Source organism: Podarcis cretensis (genome assembly GCF_951804945.1).
Source record: "Podarcis cretensis genome assembly, chromosome: 7".
NCBI classification, from domain to species: Eukaryota; Metazoa; Chordata; class Lepidosauria; order Squamata; family Lacertidae; genus Podarcis; species Podarcis cretensis.
In genome coordinates, this window is record NC_137176.1 from 80275789 (window position 1) to 80294325 (window position 18537).

An 18537-nucleotide genomic window follows, 5' to 3' on the forward strand; every position below is an offset into this window, starting at 1 on the left:
AGAGGGATGGGGGTGTTGAAACAAAGCCACTGAGCAGCTGTTCAGCAAGCGATCGGGAGGGAGATAAGGCTGTGGGTAAAGGAGGCTGCCGGGGAGGTAAAGACAGTGAACTTGCAAGGAGAGGAGACAGGAATACTAAAACAAGCAATGAGGAGAGAAATTAGAAGAAAAGGAGGAGCAAAAAACTGCTCCAGCTAACGAAAAGATTGTAAGGCAAACAAGAGGGAAGGGGGTGTTGAAACAAAGCTGCTGAGCAGCTGATCAGCAAGCGATCGGGAGGGAGATAAGGGACGCGATAAAGGAGGCTGCCTGGGAGAGGGGAAGTAAAAGCACATGAATCCTCAGGATTTTTGCACTGGGTTACCCCAAATTCACCATCAGATCACATAGCATGTCCATGGCTATAGCCTGCACCAAAAAAATCATACATCCACTGTTTCCTGGGGCTGCAATGGTGCAAAAACGTGGTTACAAAGCACGGATCCACACGGATTCTCAGGATTTTTGCATTGGGCTACCCCAAACTGACCGTCAAATCACATATCATGTCTGTGGTCATAGCATGAACCACAAAAATCATACACCCACTGTTTCGTTCAGAATATTTTTCTTCTTGTTTTCCTCCTTTAAAAACTAGGTGCGTCTTATGGTCAGGTGCGTCTTATGGAGCGAAAAATACGGTAAACTGAAATGCATCTAACCTTGGTTTAGCTGGGGTCTCAGCTGTCAAGAGTTCTTAGTGCTGACCATAAGAACCCTGTGGTTCTCAAAAGGTGTGCTGCGTCACACTGGTGTGGCAGGAAGGTTCAAGGACAATCAAAGCAGTTGTGTGCCCCACAACTGGTTTTGTGCGTGTGTTTAATCTGCCGAAACGATAACGCCAAGTTAAGGAAACCATTTTGGATTATGCAAATATTCCAGAGCTCCTTATTTCAGTATCATTCTTTTAATCACTATACAAAAAAGTCATTCTATGTCCACAAATTGCTAAGAACATAAACCGAATGATTTTTGTACATAAAAGAATAGTGTACAACATTGCAGGTTAAAAGTACAAAATACACATATGCAATCATCAGCAGAGCAGGATGTCGTGATTTTTAAATGGGGTTGCTTAAAAGGTTTAGTGCAGCCTGCCATTCACCAGCTGCTTCAGACTACAACTCCCATCAGCCATTGGGAGCCGGCATTCCAAAACAGCAGGAGGGCACCAGACTAGGGAAAGTTGGTTTAGTATCAGTTTATTATGTTAGATCAATGTGGGCATAAGTATGCTTCTGCAAAAGTCAAAAATTGAAGCCGCTTCTGAAGCGATGCGCTATTTTCCTCCTCGTCCTCCCATCTCCTCTTGCGTTCTTGTTTAGCAAATCCCAGAGCAGGGCTGTTGGTTTCCCTCTGGTGTTCACATAACTGTTCGGAACTCATCAAAAATGAAACTAGGCACATGGGCTTCAACCACCTGGAGGAAGAGAAGGACCCAAGACAGGTTAAAAAACTCTGCAGGAAACTCTTCCACAAAACAAATAGGACAAGGGCTAGGGATGCATTAGAAAATTAGAATAATTTCAAAGACAGCAAGGCAAGGCATATATGTGTTCCAAATCAATGTTCAAGAATGCAGGTAACGAAAGACCAGGTGCACAGTCTGGGAGTCATTTTGGACTCACAGCTGTCTATGGAGGCGCAGGTCAATTCTGTGTCCAGGGCAAGCTGAGACCCTACCTGCTTGCGGACTGTTTTGCCAGAGTGGTGCATGCTCTAGTTATCTCCCGCTTGAATTACTGCAATGCGCTCTATGTGGGGCTACCTTTGAAGGTGACCCAGAAAATACAACCAATCCAGAATGCGGCAGCTAGACTGGTAACTGGGAGCGGCCGCTGAGACCACATAACACCGGTCTTGAAAGACCTATATTGGCTGCCAGTACATTTCCGAGCACAATTCAAAGTGTTGGTGCTGACCTTTAAAGCCCTAAACGGCCTCTGCCCAGTATACCTGAAGGAACATCTCCACACCCATCGTTCTGCCCGGACACTGAGGTCCAGTGCCGAGGGCCTTCTGGCGGTTCCCTCGCTGCAAAAAGCCAAGTTACAGGGAACCAGGCAGAGGGCCTTCTCGGTAGTGGCACCCACCCTGTGGAACGCCCTCCCACCAGATGTCAAAGAGAAAAACAACTACCAGACTTTTAGAAGACATCTGAAGGCAGTTCTGTTTAGGGAAGCTTTTAATGTTTAACAGACCACTGTATTTTAATATTTTGTTGGGAGCCACCCAGTTGCTGGGGAAACCCAACCAGATGGGCAGGGTATAAATAACAAATTATTATTGTTATTGGAGACATGGAAGTCCTATTTGCTTTTCCTTTTACTAAATGTGAAAGAAGGTCTTCCTGATGCCTTTGCATCATCTAAACTGGTCTGCGGCCTTTAGGTGTTCTGTGAACTTTGATTCAGCTGCCCTTCCAGTCAGTTGTTGCACAGGAATGGAGGGGGAGGATGCCATCTCGCCCTTTACCTCAGGCGGCAAAATTTCTTGGGGTCACCCAGTTCATATGTTCTACCTGGCTGATAAAGGGCTACCCCGTAGTCAAGAGGTTACTTCTCAACTGGTTAAGGCCTACTCAATTCTCAGTGGACAATTCAACACAGAATTCAGGTTACTGGATGTGTGCTGTTGGGGCTCTGAACTCCCATCTGCCCTAGTCCCCATGACCAACGGTCAGGGATGATGGGAGCTGTAGTCCAGCAACATCTGGAGGTCCAAAGATTCTCAATCCCTGATCTCCTGCCCTTCTACCCGATTTTTCCCACCCGCAGCTGGAGATTCCATCAAGCTTCTGGGAATGTCTACACACAAAACAGATCAGATCAGAAGGATCTTTATTTGCACCAACCACTAGCCATCGCAATAAAGTACAATGTACTCATGCAAAACACCTTCTCTGTGACCCGTGTCTTAAAAGTCCAACTTGCACCAAGGTCTGATCCAAAGCACAAACACAACCCAAAAGTCTGGATGCGCAGCAAAGAATTATTCCAGGGCTTTCTGTGTGCTTTCAGTCTCCAAACTGAAAACTGAAACCTTTTATTTACTCACCCTTCGCGGCAACTTTGTATAACGAACATAATCTTCCAAGAAGAGCAGGGCACCTACAACATCGGCCGGCATTTCTGGGACCTTCTGGCTGTGGACAAGACACAAAACCAAAACCTTGATGGATCGTTCAGGAGCAACAGAGAGTATCATTAGGTGGTCACACTGTTGTGGGCAGGGCATAGCTATCCTCATTTTATTTGTATACTGCCTTTCCGTAGTTCAAACCACGTTTGAGGCAGCTCACAACATGGAGAGATTTACACAACCCCAAACAGAACAAAAGTAGTCGTGAAAAACAAAACGAAACACACCAAAAGGTACACAAAAATATCGAGCCGTTTCCCCATAAATCGTTAAGATGGATCTAAAAATAAAGATGCAAAAAATGAATAGCAGTAACAGTAATAACCTCCACCCCCCCAAAAAAAAAATTCCCCAAAGAGTACCCCAGTTCAAGAGTCTGTTCAGAAGCCTCAGCTTTTGTAGCTGGAGTCAATCAGGTCCCAGCCAGTGTGGTGTAGTGGTTAAGAGCGGTGGACTTGTAATCAGGTGAACCGGGTTTGCGTCTCCGCTCCTCCACATGCAGCTGCTGGGTGACCTTGGGCTAGTCACACTTCTTTGAAGTCTCTCAGCCCCACTCATCTCACAAAGTGTTTGTTGTGGGGGAGGAAGGGAAAGGAGAATGTTAGCCGCTTTGAGACTCCTTCGGGTAGTGATAAAGCGGGATATCAAATCCAAACTCCTTCCTTCCTCCTCCCTCCCAGGCCAGGTGGGAAAAGTCCTGTTGTTTTACAAAACCTAAAACAAACTGAAGCATAGGCCTATCTGGTCTAACATGCCTATCTGGTCCAACATGCTGTTTCCCTACGTGGTCAACAGGAAGCTTACAAGCATAAGAACAGCCCTGCTGAATCAGGTCAGTGGCCCACCTAGTCCAGCGTCCTGTTCTCACGTTGGCCAGCCAGATTGTCTACAGGGAAACCTGTAAGCCGATCCTGAGAGCAACAGGGCTGTCCCCACCAGAATTTCCCAGCAACCATGCTGTCAAGGCTCTGTCAAGGCTTCGGGAAAGCTATTCCTCCCCCGGTTGCAGCAAGAGCCGAGAAAACAAGGTAGAGTCCTTTTTAATGAGCTTTATTCAATCCTAATAGCTAGGGACAAAAGACCACAACAAGCCCTAACAATGTCGTTGCTCCAACTGGGCTCCTCCCTAGCAACAGCACCTCCCTTTATGGTAGCTGCTTATGGGCAAATGTCTCCGATTCCGCTGTTCCTTAATGAACAGCTATCATATCTCATATCATACTTTGGCCACCTCATGAGAAGAGAAGACTCCCTGGAAAAGACCCTGATGTTGGGAAAGATGGAGGGCACAAGGAGAAGGGGACGACAGAGGACAAGATGGTTGACCAGTGTTGTCAAAGCTACCAACATGAGTTTGACCGAACTGTGGGAGGCAGTGGAAGACAGGAGTGCCTGGCATGCTCTGGTCCGAAGAGTCGGACACGACTAAACAACAACAGCATCATATCTCCTCCGAGTCTCCTCTTTTCCAGGCTAAACATACCCAGTTCCTTCAACTGTTCGTCATCAGCCTTGGTTTCCAGACCCCTGATCATCTTGGTTGCCCTCCTCTGCGATGTTCTGCTTAAACACTTTAAAGCCTATCCTCCTCAGCCTTTATCCTACACAACAGTCAGGGCTAATGAAATAAGGCAACAGAGAAATGCTACAGGACAGCCATCGTGGTTGGTGCCTTCCAGCCGTCTTTGTCTACAATTCCTATCTACCCCAGCCAAGCATAGCTAAGGGTCAGGGATGATGGGAGTTGTAGTCCAAATGCTGGGAGAGAACCACATTGGTTGTCCCTAGCTAAGCAGCAGGAGTACCTTGTGCACTGCTCCATCATTGACCGAACGAACTGGCCAATCAGGGCCAGAAACTGCTCGGTGTATCGCGAGTGAAACTGCTTCAGCAGAGTGAGCAAGCCCAGCACCAGCGGCGGCCAGTCAATGGGATCTGCCGGCTTCCTGCACACCATCCCTGAAGGAAAACAGAGAAAGAGGAGACATTTCTTAGGGATGGTGCACCCAAAAAAACAGCAGCCACCTTTTGGAGGCCGTTCCGAATTCTGCTCTCTGTGGGGGCTCACCCCTTGTGGCTCAGGGGGGAGGAGGTATTCGTTTCCTTGCCGTCAAAACCAACACGGAGGAAATCCCACTATCAGCTGGGCCAAAACGAATGGCTCGTTACTTGAAGACGGCCGTCGTGTGAAGCGATTTAAAGATGGCACCTACGTCGAACCATTTGCATCTTCTGGTCATCTTGAAAAGGAAAACTATCTAGCAGGGCAGATAGCGGTAAGCTACTGGCAGCTGCAACCAGCCACAGCAAAGTGCCTTCTGTTGCTTTCCCCCCCCATCAGTGAACTGCCCAGTACAGACCACAACTGCCCTGATGGCTGGGTCTGATGGCAGCTATAGATCCAAACAGCCCAATTAAGATTTGACAGCAGGCAAGAGAATTTTTAAGAAGAGATCCGAAAGAGGATCACTTCTTGCAGTGCACCCCCCCCCCCAAAAAAAACCACATAGCTGTCAACTTACAGATTTGAAAATAAGGGACCAGCAGCCAAAATAAGGGATTTTCAGAGCACAGGGAGGTTCAACTTCTGAGCCCCTCCGAGCCAGAGGCAGAAAGCCCAGCCAGCAGACAAACGAAGCCTCAAGTGGTGGTTCCCACTGCGCAGCAACCCAGCAAAGGGGATGCAGCAAGGAAAACCACTGTCACCTCTCTGCTGGGAAGCGCTGAGCAAAGGTGAGTCCCCAGGCAACACGGCCAATTTGATCGGCACAAGGCATGCAAGCTCCACCCCCCAGTCGTTCTTTATTGGGTGAGCAACGCAGCCAAGCAACACAGTTGGAGCCTCCCTCCTCCCTGGCCGGCAGGGAGGGAAGGAGAGGAGCTGCTTCCTTTGAAACCTGGGAAATTTAAGGGACAGCATCAATAAGGGACAGCAGCAGGACACAGCGCTGGGATAAGGGACTTTCCCGCCAAATATGGGACGGTTGACAGCTATGCCCCCAAATCGGGTGCCCTCCCAATGTTCTGAGCTACAAGAAGATAAAATGAGCAGGATGTGGGAGCAGGGTTAAGCATGCTCTCCTTTGACGCTTTTCAGGTTCTGCTATTGAAGTGCAATGCTGGCCTTATAAGCAGCCTTGTATTTCAGAGCACACTTGGTCACCGTAGGCGATGATGGAATCCATGCAGGCGAGTGGGCTGGCGGAGGAACAATGGATTGCTCCAATACTCTGCCTTTGGGAAATGGGAAGGAAAGCCCATTGCCCCACATCCAACATGGAAGCGCAGAGGGCTGGCCCGCCTCCAGCAACCTGCTCCATAGGGAGTTTGCTCTTGTGCTTTTAAACTAATTTAAAAGTTCTAAGAGATGCCAGTGGATGGGAATTCCCATCTTGCACAGTCAGCATGGAAATGCAGAGCCCTTACTTCATAAGGAAAGTAGCTTTTGTGGGAAAGGACAGCAGCGTGAGCATAGAGCAGAAGGTTCGGTCAGTGGCATCAATTCAAAGTGTTGGTTCTCTAGGTCGGCCAGGACTGCTGAAAAAAGCCCTAGGCTACCTGAAGGAGCATCTCCACCCCCACCATCCAGCCCAGACACTGAGGTCCAGCTCCATGTCCTTCTGGCAGTTCCTTCACTACAAGAAGGTGACCCGGAAACGACAACTAATCCAGAATGTGGCAGCTAGACTGGTGACTGGGAGCAGCCGCCGAGACCATATAACACTGGTCCTGAGAGATCTGCATTGGTTCCCAGTATGTTTCCGAGCACAATTCAAAGTGTTGGTGCTGACCTTTAAAGCCCAAAATGGCCTTGGTCCAGTATACCTGAAGGAGCGTCTCCACCCCCATCGTTCTGCCCGGACACTGAGGTCCAGCTCCGAGGGCCTTCTGGCAGTTCCCTCACTGTGAGAAGCAAAGCTACAGGGAACCAGGCAGAGGGCCTTCTCGGTAGTGGCACCCGCCCTGCGGAACGGCTTCCCACCAGATGACAAAGAGAAAAACAACTACCAGACATTTATAAGACATCTGAAGGTAGCCCTGTTTAGGGAAGCTTTTAATGTTTGATGCATTACAGTATTTTAATATTTTGTTGGAAGCCGCCCAGAGTGGCTGGGGAAGCCCAGCCAGATGGGCGGGGTATAAACAATATTATTATTATTATTATTATTATTATTATTATTATTATTATTATCACCAGCATTATCATTATCATCATTATCATCATCATGCTACAGGAAGCCAGGCAGAGGGCCTTCTTGGTAGTGGCACCAGCCCTGTGGAACGCCCTATCAGATGTCAATGAAATAAACAACTACCTGACTTTTAGAAGACATCTGAAGGCAACCCTGTATAGGGATGTTTTCAATATGCAATGTTCCACTGCGTTTTTATATATTCTGTTGGGAGCCACCCAGAGTGGCTTGAGCAACCCAGTCAGATGTGTGGGATACAAGAAGCTAATCATTATTATTTTTTTTGAGTGTGTGTGTGTATGTGAAAGATTTCTTCCTGGAAGCCTCTGTCAAAAAGTGTAAGCAAAACAGATCTAGATGCTCCAATGGCCTAACTCGATAAGAGGCAGCTTCCTGGGTTTTCCCCTTTCCCTTTTTAAATAAGGGTGCCCTAAAATAAATCAGTAAGTGTGTCTTAAAAATGTGGATCAATTAAAGCTGCGAAGCAATCGTTTGAAGGCCCTTGCAACCTTTCCAATGGTGCCCTAAGCAGAAAATTACGCAGCTCAAAGCAAGCAGGTTCATTTACAGGTGGACATAATGAACCACAAAGGGAATTCCGTTATACTTGCAAGCTTGCCGAAGTTAAAACGAAAGTTCTTTGTGAGCAGAGGAAAAAAAGAGTTATACCATACCTAAGTTTTTACTGTACTGAAGTTTCGGCAACTGGGAAATCAGAAACAGAAAGTTCACGATGGGAAAATACGGCAATCGTTTTGTAGTTATGTAGATCTAGAAAGGAAATAAAAAAAAGATGGGAGGAAGGGGAAGACATTAATACTATCTATTTTATTAGGGTTTTTGTAGTACCAACCCTACAGTTTAAAGAAGCCATGACTCTTTGAAGCAGTATCACAGTGCTCTAACTGCATGGTGCGTATGCGGCCATAAACTCACAAAGTTCAAAAATATGATTTTTTTTTAATACACTACAACAGTTAACAACACTCACATTCTAAACGCCAGGCATGTTAAGTTCCATTTCATGTTAAGTTCCATACTCATGTTAGAACATTTACAACTAGCAAAACTGACGGGAAGAATGAGAGGAGTATTGAACCAGAAAATATTTGGAGAATGGAGAATATTTAAGGATTATATAAGATCATATTGTACCAACCACATCATATTAGCAGAACTTGAGTGATACTTGTAAACACAACAAATGCCGTTTGTGGAGTAGACGGGGACAATATTAAAGAATATAAAACTGTGCAAAAAAAAGACAGCATATACAGTACAATGATTGGAAGACTAGTTTTGTCAGAAGTCTTTTTTATTTAAGTGTTTATTTAAGTATTAATTAGGAAGATTAAGTATTTTTTTTATGCACATAAATCTGTTTTTTCTTCTTTCTTTTTTCTGTATTTTCTTTTTTCTTAATTGTATTTTCTTTAATTTTCTTTTTGTAGTATGAGATTGTAAATTCTTTGTGTGTAATTTAAATTAATAAAAATTATTATTTATTTGTTAAAAAAAAGTTCCATTTAGACTACATATACAATGAGACCCACACTCTGAACGCTGGACGTGAGAGGGAATGATTCTCTCATGAAAGGAAAACCACATCACCTTGTTTAGCGGGGTGTGAATGCCGGCTGCCTCCAGGTAGGCTGTGATCTCATACAGAAGAGTGTTGTCTTCTTTAGGGTAAGGCAATGAAGGATCCTGGTAATGGGCCTCTATGTCAGCCAGGATTGCTCTAGAAGGGCAACAGGAAGAGAGACCCGGTCTCAGTAACTGTCACTCACAAAGGCGAGCTGTGGAGGCGAGATCGCAGCACCCACAAGCATAGTACCCAAAATAAAAAAATTCCTTCCAGTAGCACCTTAAAGACCAACTAAGTTAGTTCTTGGTACCTATCTGTAACTGTACCTATCTGTAACTTGGTACCTATCTGTAACTGAACGGCTACCTATCTGTAACTGAAGCATAGTACCCATCGTCTCAAAAACTCAAGTTTCCAGTCCTCACTGCTTGAAAATGTGCAAACAAAGCCTCCTAAAGTCTCACCAGCTTGGGTGGGGGAGGCAAGGCAGCAGGGAAACAAGAGTCAGCCAAGGAGAGGGTTTCACCGACAACACAAATGCTATTTTGAACACCCACCCACCCAAGAACAGGCAGAGAAGCAGTTATGCCAAACACGTGAAACTTCAAATTACTTTCCATAAACAGGTGAGGCCTTCTTTTTTGGTCATTTTTAACCATGTTTGTGAAGAAGACTTTTTCCGGTTTGCGATTAAAAATGGGAACCTCTGAATCAGAATGTTCAATAGGGACGCCTTTCCCACAATCCTCAGCCTCACGGTTTAGAGTACCGTATTTTTCGCTCTATAGGATTCACCTGACCATAGGACGCACCTTGTTTTAGAGGGGGAAATCAAGGGAAAAAAATTCTCCCCCTCTCTGCTCAGCGCCCCTTCAGCGAAGCGGCAGGAGAAACGGAGCCCCTTCCATTTCTCCTCCCACTTCGCTGAAGGCGGCTATCCCTGAAGCCTGGAGAGCGAGAGGGGTTGGTGCGCACCGACCTCTCTCGCTCTCCAGGCTTCAGCGAAAGCAACGCGTAGCCTCCGGAGTGCTCCCTCTGTGCTTTGGAGGCTTTGCGTTGCTATGGCTGAAGCCAAGGAGCCTGCATTCGCTCCATAGGACGTACACACATTTCCCCTTAATTTTTGGAGGGGAAAAAGTGCGCCCTATAGAGCGAAAAATATGGGTTTTTTTGTTCTTCAATGGATTTTAACCAAATTTTATATGGGGAAAGAGTGAGCAACCCAAGATATTTTGCTGCCTCAAATTAGCCTTTCCCCCACCCCACCCAGCTAGAACTAGCACTTGAAAAACTCGTTTTTAATATTAGCCTTATTCCATCCTCCCCTCACTGTAAGCTGTCTTGAGATGCCGTTGGACTGAAAGGTGGAGTATAAATCTTCAAAACAAGTAAGAGTCTTTTCAATGATACTGAATATAGACCTTGCAAAAGGTTCTGGCTACAAAAAATTGGGTGGGGATTGCATCTCACCCAGAATATCTTGGGCTGACACCTTTACCCCATTTCACAGGACGTGGGATGCAAAGAAATCTCCAATGGGTTTTTGGTCTCCTATGAAACTATGACCTGGTTCCCCCCCCCCCCCCGCCCCAGCCCTTGTTCCATCCCAAAATGCAGTGCATTCTGAATGCAACCATTTTTGCCTGTAAAATAGAACTGGCCATTATCATCCTGGCGACACCAGCCAGTGATCCTCAAGGAGCTTTGATTCTTACTCATTAAGGTTCTCCAATGCAGCTGCTAAATGCTTGGAGTCGAATCTGCAGGAATAGTTAAGTTCATTGGCGATCTGCCGTCTCAGAATCTGCATCTGGCCAACCTGGGGAAGGAGGGAAAGAATGAAAGAAAGAACTAAAGGAGCTCTTCACAAGGAAGAAGTGAAAAACAAACTTCATTGCAGCAAACATCTTGTCTTTCCAAAGTAGGGTTTACCAAGCACCAGTTAAAAGGGGTGAGGTTATCAGGGGTCAGCAATTGTTTTCAGCAGGGGGCCAGTCCACTGTCCCTCGGACTTTGTAGGGGGGCCAGACTATATTTTGAAAAAAAAATAATGGATGAATTCCTATGCCCTACAAATAAAGCAGTTTTCATGTAAATACAAGGACAACATCAAATTACAGTAACTTGTCTAAGGGTATATTCTTATTCAGTTTCTTATGCAGTACACAGTACAGAAGCAATACATTTATTTATGCACTGTCAATTCAAATACCCTCTCCACAGATTCTTGTGTCATGGGTGGAATAAAAATATCTTGTGTCTCATTTGTAAAGATTTGAAGCCAAGCCTTTGAAGTGCCTTTAATTACCCTTCTATGGTGAGTAAGGCATTCCGACAGCCACATTCCAAATATTACCTGGCCAGATTCCAGTGGGAATTACTACAGATTGTTTCCAGTATTGCTAATCAGGCTGCTAACAGAAAAAACACTAAGTCTCTGCGTTTAAGGTTATTGTTTAGATTTGATTCTAATGATAACAAGAGCTGAATTGGATAGAAGAGATGCGTAATTTTGGAAGTAACGTGTAACACCTTTTCCCAAAAGGAGCATAGCTACGTGCAACTCCACCATGCATGAAGATAATAATAATAATATAATAATAATTTATTATTTATACTCCGCCCATCTGGCTGGGTTTCCCCAGCCACTTTGGGCTGCTCCCAACCGAATATTAAAAACACAGTACAGCATTAAACATTAAAAGCTTCCCTAAACAGGGCTGCCTTCAGATGTCATTTAAAAGTAAGATAGCTGCTTATTGCCACAGGGCGGGTGCCACTACTGGGAAGGCCCTCTGCCTGGTTCCCTGTAACCTGACTTCTCACAGTGAGGGAACCGCCAGAAGGCCCTTGGAGCTGGACCTCAGTGTCTGGGTTGAATGATGGTGAGGCGTTCTCAAAGTAAAGGAAGGATTGAACTCTGATTAATAAGAAATCACAGAATACACAGAGGCTTGAACCAGCAAGACTCTGGGAAGGGTGCGTATAATAATCTGTGTCTGTCCCCTCGGCCCAGGTCGTTTTATTCACAAAAGAACTTTTACAGAGTGTTTGTAAGAACCAATCAGATTTCTTCTGAGCATATCAACAAACCCCACATCTTTCACAGCCCAGGATGCATGATGCAGCACCTGGCACCTGGCTGTGTACGTGACTTGTCAAGCAAGAGAAATGGAACCGGGATGTAGAGGCGTGGATTGATCAAATATCATATAAAAATAGGTTAAACCCAGTCAACTCAATGCTTTCATTGCTGACACAGATGGCTTACTCTATATTTGTGACAATTCCTCATAGCAATCCCACCTGATCACTACATGATGGGGGTGGAGAAGCTCCTTCAGGTATACTGGACCGAGGCCGTTTAGGGCTTTAAAGGTCAGAACCAACACTTTGAATTGTGCTCGGAAAGGTACTGGGAGCCAATGCAGGTCTCTCAGGACCAGTGGTATATGAGCCTCTCTCCCTGCAGCCTTTCCAGCAAGCCCCATTTTGGTCTTCTGCAGCAGCATCGCAGCCAGACAAGAGCAGGGATGCTGGATGAGGCCAAAGGCTCATCTAACAAAGCATCCTGCTTGCACAGAGGCCAACCAGGTGCAGACAGTCTGCAGACAGGACCCAAGCACAACAACCAAGGGCCCTGAAGCTAGAGACATTCACGGCTGCTCAAGTTTTTGCAACCAACCAACCAACCAACCAACCCATGCAATTAGAAATAATCCTTTAGATTAGGAGAAGGTGGGGGTGGGGAAGACTTTGAAGAGCTTGGGCGACGGCTGGCAAAATGCTGGGAGAATAAGTAGAGCGGTCAGACAGGGAGAACATCGTGGCCTTACCCCACGTGTAATGAACATTATTACAAAAGTACCTTCATAATTGCATCAAGATAGGGAGGCCATATCCTCTGCGTTTTGGTGACTGCTGTGGAATACACCTTGACACAATTGGCTGCAAAACAGGGAGGGGGAAAAACACAAAGTCCTATCATTGGAGTCCTCCGTGTTTTTATTAGGCTGCGTACAGGTTCCATAGGGACGCGGGTGGCGCTGTGGGTTAAACCACAGAGCCTAAAACTTGCCGATCAGAAGGTTGGCGGTTCAAATCCCCGCGACGGGGTGAGCTCCCGTTGCTTGGTCCCTGCTCCTGCCAACCTAGCAGTTCGAAAGCACGTCAAAGTGCAAGTAGATAAATAGGTACTGCTCTGGCGGGAAGGTAAACGGTGTTTCTGTGCGCTGCTCTGGTTCGCCAGAAGCGTCTTAGTCATGCTGGCCACATGACCCGGAAGCTGTACGCCAGCTCCCTCGGCCAATAAAGCGAGATGAGCGCCGCAACCCCAGAGTCGGCCACGACTGGACCTAATGGTCAGGGGTCCCTTTACCTTTTTACAGGTTCCATGCTGCTCAGAATCCACCTCAAGGGTTGGCATTGCAAATTGTGTTTACTCCCTTCCTACATGGAATCACACGGACCACGGTACAGTGGTGGCCCGCAAGACGAATGCCTCGCAAGACGGAAAACTCGCTAGATGAAAGAGTTTTCCGTTTTGGAGGTGCTTCGCAAAACGAATTTCCTATGGGCTTGCTTCGCAAGACGAAAATGTCTTGCAAGTTCCTGCGGGTTTTTTTTCCCTCCCCCCCCCTTTTTCTAAGCCGCTAAGCCGCCTATCCGCTAAGCCGATAAGCCGCTAAAAGCTGCTAAAAGCCGCTAAACCGCTAATAGCGCTAATCCGCTAAGCCGTCAATGGGCTTGCTTCGCAAGATGAAAAAACCGCTAGACGAAGAGACTCGCGGAACGGATTCTTTTCGTCTTGCGAGGCACCACTGTATCTGTAGCCTGGAAAACTGACGCTTACTCCTCTGCCCCTTTGTGCATCTCCCATCATGTCAAAAGGTGATTAACAGCAAGATAAATACATACAGTGGTACCTTGGTTTACGAACAACCTGGTTCACGAACAACTAGGAACCTGAACGCTGCAAACCCGGAAATAGGTGTTCCGGTTTTCAAACTTTGCCCCAGAAGCCGGACGTGCTTCTGTTTTCACTGTTGCGCAGCAAATTTGAGCCCCCAGCATAATAATTAAGCCTTTTCCCTCCCGCTTCTGCCCTTGCACGGCTCGTTTGCATCCCCTCCCCATTTTATTTTAAGCCAGGCATAGGCAAACTCGGCCCTCCAGATGTTTTGGGACTACAACTCCCATCATCCCTAGCTAACAGGACCAGTGGTCAGGGATGATGGGAATTGTAGTTTCAAAAAACATCAGGAGGGCTTGTTTTTTGTTTTATGACTATCAGTGCAGGTAAGAAAAAACATATTTTAATTTTTATCATTTACAATACTGTCTTATTTATCTTATAGTACAGAACATTGATTATTATTTTCATTTTATGGATCAATGGTCTTGTTAAGATAAAACAAAATAAAAGAAAAAAATTCCTTCCAGTAGCACCTTAAAGACCAACTAAGTTAGTTCTAGGTATGAGCTTTCGTGTGCATGGTATCTGAAGAAGTGTGCATGCACACGAAAGCTCATACCTAGAACTAACTTGGTTGGTCTTTAAGGTGCTACTGGAAGGAATTTTTTTCTTTTATTTTGTTTTGACTATGGCAGACCAACACGGCTACCTATCTGTAACTTGTTAAGATAGTAAGATCCATGTTAAATTGCTGTTTTAGGGGTTGTTTTACATTGTCTGGAACGGATTAATCCATTTTTCATTATTTTGTATAGGAAAGCTCGCCTTGGTTTAAGAACGCTTTGGTTTAAGAACGGACTTCCGGAATGGATTAAGTTCGTAAACCGAGGTACCACTGTATATAGATAGGATACCATCCCCTGCAGTTTTATCTTCCAGCTCCTTAATGCAGTGGTTCCTAAACTGTGGCCCGCAAGCTTCATTCAGGAGGTCTGTGGAGTTTGCATTAAATATCCACACTGGCTTTTAGCAGTACTTTTGTTGCTTTTTTCCTTTCCTTTTGCATGTATTGCATTTTATTCTATTGCTGTTTGAGCTCCACAGCATTCAATAAAATGTATACAATAAAATGTAATATATAAGAAACGAAAGAAAGAAATATACGGTTGAAAATCACGTGCAATGGCTGCAACAGGAAGAAAAAATATTTAGCAGACCAGCAGGAGCCTCAGCAGTTTCCCAGTGGTCTGTGGGGCAAAGAGGCCTGAAGGTCAGAGCCTGATAATTTTCGTCACCCCCTTGCAGAAGAACGGCAACCCACCCGCAAAGCTCCTGAAAACTTCTCAAGCAATTCATCGTTTGAGAATCTGTTTTCTAGCCTGGAACTCTGGTGGAAAGGATTCTTACCCACAATTCCCTTCAAAGGGTTGACAGCGTTTGTGAGAGATTTCAAGGCGTCGTGTACACCTTTGTCACGTAGCACCGTCTTCTGAAACATGCTGAGGAAATTCTAAAGCAAAACAAAAAGAACATTTAAGGCCACGGCTGGCGATCTCCTTCGGAGCAAGTCCGCCACTCAAGCGTGTGCATGAGAAAGCAATTCATATTAGCACCAGTCGCAAATTTAATTAGTAATAATAAGTTGCAAAGACGCAAACAAGTTCTGCCTTCCGTTTCTCAGAGAAACGGAAACTGAAAACTGAAGCCCCAGAAAACTGAAGCCTCGGTCCTCCACTCTGCAAAATGGAGATAATAGTGACCTATTCTCCTAGCAGCGCTGGATTTAGGGCGCTGTAGGCGGTTCTCTCACACAGGGTGCTGAGCTGAGGGGGCACAAAATTGAGAAGATCCATAACTGAGAAGATCCCTTTGAGGGTGCCAAATTTTGGGTGCCATTTTACGAAAGATTACCTAAGGCCGTCCCTGGTCCTAGGTCTACTTCATGGGCAAATGAAACCAATGTTCCAGAAAGCGCCTATAGCTTGAGGGCATGATCCGTCCTCTCCCACCATTGCAACTCTGGGCACCAGGTCCTTAGCTGGAAGGGGATTCAGACAGATAATTTATGACGGTCAAAGACCAGCTCACATAACATAACACAATAAAAAGAGCGTTAGATAAAAGATAAAATATACAATCGGAGCAGATTGCAGCAATAGCTCATGAGTTAAAATTGAGATATTGTTGTTAGCCGTCCTGAGCCCAGCTTCGGCTGGGGAGGGCGGGATATAAATAAAATTATTATTATTATTATTATTATTATTATTATTATTATTATTATTATTATTATTTATTATTAATACATCCGTACAACTGAGATTTGGGCTATCATAAAAAATTGACCCTGAGGCGCCCCAAAGGGCAACTTCAGCATTTCCCTATTAAGCTATTTTATTCTAGAGGATGATCTGTGCCTACAAATCTGGGCGCAGAATCTGGCTACCAGCCAGGTTGTCTTATGATCTTTGCCTAAGAGGAGAGAATTAAGTTTAGACTTGTCTGAAAGATCGGCGAGCCTCTTTAGCAAAGGATCAATGGTGTCTCTACGGATCTCAACATAAAAAGGGCATCTATAAAATATATGTTTGAGGCTTCCTATTTCCCCTAATGGGCAGGTGCAAAGTCTCTGAGAGTACGGGACCCTTCTATAGGAGCCTTCCAGAAAGCGCTGCTTTCCCCCACCGCCAGCCTCAAAGATCCCTGAAGCCTTTGGAGCGCAGTGCGAGTTCCCGCTGCAATCCAAAGGCTTGAGGCTTTGGGGACAGGCTTTGTAGCCTCCGCAGGGCAGCGGGGTGAAGGCACCCCACTGCCCTGCGGAGGCTTTGTGCAGCTAACCCCAAGCTAGAACAGCGAGACGGAGCGCTGCGTCTCCCTGTTCTGGCTTCGGGGACAGCCTTTGTAGCCTGCATTCACTCTATAGGACGCACACACATTTCCCCTTAATTTTTGGAGGGGAAAAAGTGTGTCCTATAGAGCGAAAAATACGGTACATAGTGTCCTTTGTTATAAGCACTGAATTAGAAGAATCAGGTTGAGAAAGCGCTGGGAAATATCCCTGTCCCAAGATATATGACGTGCTGGGAGATAATATTAGCCAACATGGACCAATGGCTTATAAAGCGATGGATTGCTAAATGGTAGTATTAAGTAAGAATTGTCAAGGCGTTCTTGCCATGCTAGGTGATGAGCAACCTAACAACATCATAGTAAGCAATCAAAGGGTGACTGAAGGCCCTTTTCTTGTTTTCGCTGACGGTAGCTAGCATGGCAAGGGAAAAGTGGGCAAATCTCTCCCTAAGATGCTGGTATTGCACCTCCCCAGGCAGTCGTCTGCTTTTGCTCAACTCCTGGAGCACCCTAGGCTTGGGTTACCTGCAGCTCTTTCACAATCATGAAGCAGAGAAGCCTGTCGAGACCATTCAGGCCAAAGGTGCCCAGGCTGTCCTGGATTTCGGAAAACAGGCGGCTGTTGGACACTTCCTGGTGCGTTCGCAGATCGTACCAGGTGTTCAGGGGGTCAATGTAGCAGGCACTTCTGCAGGAGGAAAAGGGGATGGAGAGACTTCCATGAAACTTCTATGCCTAAGTCCTTATCTTTGCCATGTGTCCTTCCCCCTCCCCACAACTTTGATGGGTAAATGTTCAGCCCAAACTTTTCATAATACGTTTATGCAAACGCCAGGCTTTCAGAAACCTGGACAACAATATGCAAGCTGCACACGGTGCTCACTTTGGGTCTGTGATCCTCAGGATCTCTCTGCAGAGCCGGCCAATGAAGGTAGCAGATTCATCCACAGGTGCAAATGTTGGTATTGGGATATGTGTGGACTGATACATGCTTTGCCAGTCCTGGATCTGAAAGATACGCAGGTCGGAAGTAACTCTTAAGGCCTGTCTTTCATTACAAAGATGACGACAACTACGGCATTATTAGTGGTACAGTATTTTACAAAACGGTTTTGCTATGAGGTTCAAAACACCATGGCTTGTATCCAAGGCGCTCCATCAGTAGAAGGATTTTTGCTTCTGCAAAAGACTTCCCCTGCCCTACCCCACACACTTAGATTTGTTCTGGGGATTCCCTCAACCCCACAGAGCAGATTTGGGGGAGAGGAGAGGGGAAAGGTTCCATTTTGGAAATCGTTGCACGAAGAAACGTATTAGCTGGATACCCCCCCATGTTGCGATTACATCTGCCTTTGTGCAGCGATCGTTCTGTACAGCGGTACCTTGGGTTAAGAACTTGATTCATTCTGGAGGTCCGTTCTTAACCTGAAACTGTTCTTAACCTGAAGCACCACTTTAGCTAATGGGGCCTCCCGCTGCTGCCGCGTGATTTCTGTTCTCATCCTGAAGCAAAGTTCTTAACCTGAGGTACTATTTCTGGGTTAGTGGAGTCTGTAACCTGAAGCGTCTGTAACCTGAGGTACCACTGTATTTTGGGTGCCCCTCAGCAAGATATGCTTAGTAGGCCCTCTTCATTCTGGATGAAGTGGAGCACCCAGTCTGAAATCAGATTGCTGCCCTCTACTGGTGCCTAAAATCCATTCAGGAAGCATCAACAACAACAAAACAGCAAGTCATCTTCAGCTTCGCCTATCACTCTTCCCTCCTCTGCCCGATAAGTCTTGCACAATGGTTTGCTGCAGGTATCTGGAAAC

The 18537-nt window shown here is 45.9% G+C and overlaps 1 protein-coding gene across 1 annotated transcript in view; it reads right to left on the bottom strand.

Annotated features, from left to right (window-relative positions):
* Positions 1-927: 927 nt before the first annotated feature.
* Positions 928-18537, bottom strand: part of WASHC5 (WASH complex subunit 5) — a 45414-nt gene continuing 27804 nt past the window's right edge. The window contains exons 20-29 of the mRNA XM_079984173.1: positions 17607-17731; positions 17249-17411; positions 15284-15386; positions 12830-12909; positions 10677-10780; positions 8985-9114; positions 8048-8144; positions 4986-5139; positions 3097-3184; positions 928-1459 (exon numbers count right to left, since the gene is read on the bottom strand). Coding sequence (XP_079840299.1) covers positions 1403-1459; positions 3097-3184; positions 4986-5139; positions 8048-8144; positions 8985-9114; positions 10677-10780; positions 12830-12909; positions 15284-15386; positions 17249-17411; positions 17607-17731 — 1101 coding nt within the window. The 3' untranslated portion in view covers positions 928-1402. The remainder of the gene's footprint in view (positions 1460-3096; positions 3185-4985; positions 5140-8047; positions 8145-8984; positions 9115-10676; positions 10781-12829; positions 12910-15283; positions 15387-17248; positions 17412-17606; positions 17732-18537) is intronic.